Source organism: Merops nubicus, unplaced genomic scaffold (assembly GCF_000691845.1).
Source record: "Merops nubicus isolate BGI_N331 unplaced genomic scaffold, ASM69184v1 scaffold16665, whole genome shotgun sequence".
In the NCBI taxonomy this organism is placed as follows: Eukaryota; Metazoa; Chordata; class Aves; order Coraciiformes; family Meropidae; genus Merops; species Merops nubicus.
The window spans coordinates 7,500-13,750 of NW_008607775.1; the positions used below are offsets into that span (position 1 = coordinate 7,500).

Sequence of the window (6,251 nt, forward strand, 5' to 3'; positions counted from 1 at the left end):
GTAGTGTATTATGTGGGCTTAGCTTTGCCTAATTCCATTAGAAACAATAGGGCAGAAAGCCTTATCCTAAATTCTGAAAAAAACCCCAAATCCAACTATAGCCATCTCAAAGCCATTTGTGGAATATTAATTTTACTTAAAAAAAAAAAAAAAGGAAAACAAACATAATTACAAGTGATGTTTATTTTATCAGATAACAGGAATTATGCCATCTGACCTTCAAAGGGTCCTGCAGGAACTGACCAAGGACTGTTATCAGCTAGTGCTGATCCTAACTCCTTATGCCAGATTTCCCTTTGCACTGAGCTTTCCAGTGCACCAGCTTTGCAGCTCTTCAGAAGGTCTTAGCACCCTCAGTCTTATATAACAGAGGATTGACTGTAGGGCCACCATTTCTAAAAACCGTAACTCAGACAAAACTAAAATATGAAGGGCAAATGTTTGCTTTATATTCACTTTATGAATACTGCATACAAAGTATTAAAAAAACCTGGACAAATGCTAGTAATACCAGTCCCTAATTCTTAGCTCTCTGCTGGAAAACACCAAGCAGGGCATGGGGTTGTGTTGTTTGGAGTGTTTTTTGATTTTTTGTTTTGTTTTGTTTTTTAACAGAACCTGGCAATATAGTATCCCACGTTGCAGCAAATAAAGAAACCTAGATAAAGATTCTCAGCTTACCACTCGGAAGGAAGAACAAGAATAAAAGGAAAAAAAAGAAAAGGCAAGTGAAGGAACAAATGCCTTTTCTCAGTATTTAGTGCTTAGCTCCACAACTAGTTTATATGTAGGGAGCTTCATTCCTGAGACCACATGAATGAGACTCACTATCTGAGATTTAATGGGAAATACAATTGACTAGCTGCTAAGAAAATGAGAAAACTATTTGCTTCATACAATGAACAAAGCCAAAATTGTTCTACTAGTTGCAACAGCAATGAAGCATTTGCAGTTTTAATTTACATCCAGAGAATCCTTTGATTTGGGGCATTTTGCATGTGTTACAAAACAGCAGGAGTTGCCAGATGTTCTACACTTTTCAAATCTAGCCCATATTTAGCATAGAACCATGAATTCAGAAATCTGGGTTTTATGCTGTTGCTAAAAGGCAAAAAACCTGTGGGTTCTGGCTATGAACACTTTTTTCCCCATTTTTTTAAGTCTGCATACAACCTCTTGTTTTATGGTTTACACTTTACAGCTATGCTGCTTTTAAGGCAGTTTCCTTAACTCCATGACTTACGTATCTAGCATTCATTTTAACTACTTATTTTAATATCCGAGTCTAGCTTTTTTCTTATTTACTGTGACAATTTTTAAAAATGTTTGTCTATTAAGATGTAATAATAAGCAGTTTTTAAAAATTATATTTTTCATTATTATTACATCAAAACTGTTCTCAATCCTATGAGCCAGGAAGTTTTCTTTATCCACAGAAAGAGCTGCTGGTGCTACTGTGCAGCTGCTGGCATGAATTTAGTCAACATTTGTTACACTTCCTTCTTAAGGCCCACTGAATTGGCAGTTCAGAGAAGACTGTTCAGTACATGACTCTTCAAAGCAACTTACCTGAAGATGTTATTCTTCTATTCTGATTACATTACTCTGCTGTGCTGTAAAGAGAAACTAGTAAAGAACAGAACTGGAGAGTAAGACAGATATGACTAACAAGGTGGTGCAAATATATAAGCACTGGTGATCTTAGCCAGCTGACACAGGTAAGCTGATGATACATAAGCTACCTCATTTGGATGTACTGCTGAGAAAACAGTGAAATCAACCTGCACTGGGGTATTCTGAAACATATATAACCTGTGGAACCAGGAAAAAATACACAATCAGGGTGGGACATTCAGATTACTTAAAAGCAAGCTTGACATCTACAGTATTGAAACTCAATTTGCTTCTGTGTTCTTAGCAATCTGGTAAAAAAACTTCAATGACAAAGGAGTACAACTAGGTCAGTTCAGTTGATGTTACAGAATCTGGAATTAAACTGCAATGCTGCAGAGGTTGTTAGCAGTAATTCAAACTGCTATTTTCAAATTAAAGGGCCAAGTGGACATAACTGCTTCATTCATTTTGAAGCATTTTTTCTATAATCTCAATGCTAGTTTACCTCATAGTGCAGTTTTATTGTGACTTGCACATCTGAAAATTACATACATTTTAAAGAAATGTAAAAGAAAAGACAATTACAATCACTCAGAAAGTTGATTTTTTAAAGTACAGGGTTCCAATTTCACTAAAAGGAAGGACTATAGTTCCATGTGTACTGCGACCTTGTCTCCAACTACACTTAACAAATACAACCTAATAAATTTAAAGAACCAAACATCCGTAGAAGCTAATCTTACAACAGAGACTGCTTCTTTACTACAGAAATTTGCATTTTCCTATATTTAAAAAAAAAAAAAAAAAATGGTCCAAATACAAAGTGAAATGGGTAAAAGCAAGTCTAAGATGAGCAAATATTGTCCTCTTTTTTCAGTTCCACTTGTAGCGGTCTCTTGGAGGTAAATCATAATGTGTTGTCTCTTCCTCTTCAGGTCCACAATCTAATGGCAGACCATAATTGTAATCAACTGTGACAACTGGTAATCTTTTGCTTTGTTCCATATCTCTGCTCGTTTCACCTTGAAAAGGTTGTTGTTCATAGTCTACTGGACTACCTTCCTGGTGTATAGATGAAGACGTATGCATTTTTCGTGAAGAGTATGGTGCAAATCTGGTTTTCCCTCTGTTAAATTCATTTGAGGGATGCATCCTTCTATTGTCTTCAGGACAATTTTGTTGATTACTGTAAGAAGAACAAATGTGAACAGTGAAATCCTTAGAAATAAAAGTTACTTATTGTTGGTGACCACCATTAAACCTGAAACGTGTGTAACCCTGAAAGAAGGTTGTGTGACCTTCATACCCTCATTCTTGTTTTTACTCCTTAAAATTAAAATCCTCTGTACCGAATGTTGCAAACCGGTTTATATTAATTTTTAAATTCTATTGATTAGAATTACAGCTCTTTTTAGTAAGTAATCCTACTAGAAGATGTTTTATGGAAAGTGCTATTTCTGTTTAAAATTCCTTGTTTACTGAGGGTTTCTTAACCTACAGGCCATTTATCTTCCTAAGGCCAAGTTTTCATTTTTGTGAAAAACACATAATAGTAGCTCTCTAGTACATAATCTCAACAAGCAATAATCTACTTTGGATTTCCAGCTCCAAATATTTTAATTATTAATTCTTCCGCAACTGAAGAATCACTCTCCTACAAAACACATATGGAACGATCTAAAAACGCATATACAATATATATGGTTTTTGGTTTGGATTCTCTTTATTCTTAAGTACCTTCTTTACTTTGTAAAATAAGTGGTGTATAAACCCCTCACTGCACCATAGATTAATTTAGACTCTACAAGTACCTAGGGCCACCTGCTCAAATTAGATGAGTTTGTCCAGGGGCCGTATCCGGATGAGTTCCGAGTGTCTCAAAGAACACAAAGATTTTACAGCTACTCCGAGCAACCTGTTTCAAGTGTCTGACCATCCCTCACAGTGAAAGTCACTAGCTTGTTGCAGACCTCAGTTAAGAGTTAAATATTGTCAAAAAAAAAAAAAAAAAAAAGAGATGCTGACAATAGCTTTTCATATTCTGTAGTACATTAGCTTGAACTGTGTTCATCATGTGAATAACTTACATCAAAACTCAATATAGATGGACCATAAATTAGTCACATTACTTGCTCAGGGTTCAGATTCAATGGTTTAGACCACATTTAAGCAAAAAAAATATTAACAGTAATTTTTACATAGTGGCTAATTTGTATTTTTCAGCTGGGAAACTGGGGAGTAACAGTATAGAAGTAAGTCCGAAAACAACATATGAAATCTGATATATACCTATAACTTCTGTTAAAGTCATCATTATCAGACCCATAGTCTCTGTGAAGTGAAGGAGATGAGGAGAAATGAGGTTCTGATACATTTTCACGGGAAGAAAAAGATTGATTTCTGCAAATAACCAAAAAAATTACATGTTAAGAAGAGTACTAATGATTGTAAGCTTTTGAAAAATAATGTGTTTATCAAATAAAATAAAAATCTTTTTAGTGTTAATTAAAATTCACCTAAAATTTTAATTAAAAAAAATCATATTAAACACCTCAAAATGGCATGCTTATTGTAATATCCTCTATTTCAGCTGTACAATGAAAGAAATTAAACTTTCCTATCGCAACAAATAACTGAAATATGTTCTGAAATTTTAAAAATATTTTAAAATATGTCAGGATCCAACAGGTTTACTAATAAGAGATGTATGTATTTGCGAGATGCAAGTTCAGAAGCAAAGGGTTTTCTAGCAAATTATTAAATCATGGAACAAACAAATGCAAGTCAAACTTCCTTGTAGCATTATTGTTTATCTCTGTTTGGCTGGAGGCATAAATAAAATTTGATATCTTCTTCTGTCTTGAGGACTGTTTTTTAAATGTAAGTTTCCGTACAAAGCAAAGAGTTTTGTTTCAAGGTAAAGGGAATACCAACTTTAAAGAAACACAACCTTCTTATTTAGGAAACATTTGCTTTCAAGGCTGCAACACTCCAGCTTCCATCAAACCCATCCATAAGTCAAAATAAAAAATAGTTAACTGATCATTTACATATGATTTTAAAAGGATGATTAATTTGAACTGTGAAAATGTGGAGATTTACACTTTTATTCTCTAATTCTGGTCTTGCAGCTCAATGATGCTTTACCTGTTTGAACACCATTCATGCAGTAAGTCATCATGACCTGGATGATCATGAAAAGGTCTTGGCCTTTGTCCATGCCCTTTATTAACATAATCAAAATCTTTTAAAGGAGTCTGTTCCTGTAAGTCATCATAAGGCTGATGGTAATGATAAGTTCTGTGCCTTTGTCCAGGACCTTTATTATCATAATCTTTTAGTTGCATCTCTTTTTGTAGGTCATTGCAAGGCTGGTGATCATTGTAAGGTCTTGACCTCCGTCCACAACCCCTATTAACAAATTCAAAATCTCTTAATTGCATCCGAGGCTGTAAATCATCATGTGATTGATAGTCATGGAATGATCTTAGCTTTTGGCCAGGACCTTTGCTGACACAATCTGACTCGTTCAACTGCATCTGAGTCTGAAATTCATCATGAGACTGGTGGTCATGGAAAGATGGTCTTCGTCTCTGGCCACGTCCTCTGTTACCAAAATCAAAATCCTTTGGCTGCCCGTCTTCTTGCAGCTCATTATGAGATGGATGGTCAGGAAAAGACCTTTGTTTTTGTCCACGGCCTCTGTTAAATTCAGTGTTCCTCGATTGTCTCTCTGTGTGTAAATCATCGTGAAACTGTTGTCCGTGAAAAGGTCTCAACCTCTGTCCAGGTGCCTTGTTACTGAAGTCCAGGTCCTTCAGCTGCGTGTCTTCTTGGTAATCATCGTAAAACTGGTGATCAGGAAAGGGTCTTCGCCTCTGTCCTGGTTCCCTACTGTAGTCCCAGTTTCTCACCTGCATTGGTGGTCTTAAGTCATCTTGAGTCTGATGGTCATGAAATGGTCGATGTCTTTGTCCAGGTCCCTTATTAATGAAATCAAAATCTCTCAACTGTATCTGTCCTGATAAGTCTTTGTGAGAGTGGTCATCATAGATTCTTAATCTTTTCCCAGACCTGTAAAGAATTTTTTGTCTTAAATAAAACATCATACTTGTGCTACAAGGTATTAATGAAAATTTTTTTTAGCCAAGATTTGATATGAAAGACCTTGCAAAGATACAAGTATCAAAGGCACTAAGAATCCAAACTGTAAGAAAGATTATAAAACTTCCATTGTCATAGAAGATGTGACAGACATTTAATGATAATTCTATAGCACTGGTTAAACTGGCAAAACCAGTCATCCCAAGTGAATTAAAACTAATTACAGATTACTGTAGAACAATCAAGAAAGACAGGTAAAGTGAAACACTAAATTTTTCCAAGTGAACTAACTACTTACAGACTTCTAACAGTGCACCTTCCCTTTCTTTCCCTTATCTTTTCACTCTTTCATCAAATTCTGTAACTATATTTTGCGTGAGTAGGCTATATTCATAAAATCTCTTAAATAAGGGTATCTACAGTACTTTCAATAAGAAACAATTATCTTCCCCCTGTGTAGCTTGTTTTGCTTTTCATTCCATGTTTCAGCCTATTACCCCTGAAAATCTTCATTTGGGAACCGCTCTCAAGGT

General features: G+C 35.2%; 1 protein-coding gene across 1 annotated transcript in view; it reads right to left on the reverse strand.

Annotated features, from left to right (window-relative positions):
* Nucleotides 1–2,487: 2,487 nt before the first annotated feature.
* DUSP11 (dual specificity phosphatase 11 (RNA/RNP complex 1-interacting)) overlaps nt 2,488–6,251 on the reverse strand; it is an 18,215-nt gene continuing 14,451 nt past the window's right edge. Inside the window, exons 9-11 of the mRNA XM_008940067.1 lie at nt 4,762–5,688; nt 3,904–4,014; nt 2,488–2,800 (exon numbers count right to left, since the gene is read on the reverse strand). Of these exons, the coding sequence (XP_008938315.1) occupies nt 2,488–2,800; nt 3,904–4,014; nt 4,762–5,688 (1,351 nt within the window). The remainder of the gene's footprint in view (nt 2,801–3,903; nt 4,015–4,761; nt 5,689–6,251) is intronic.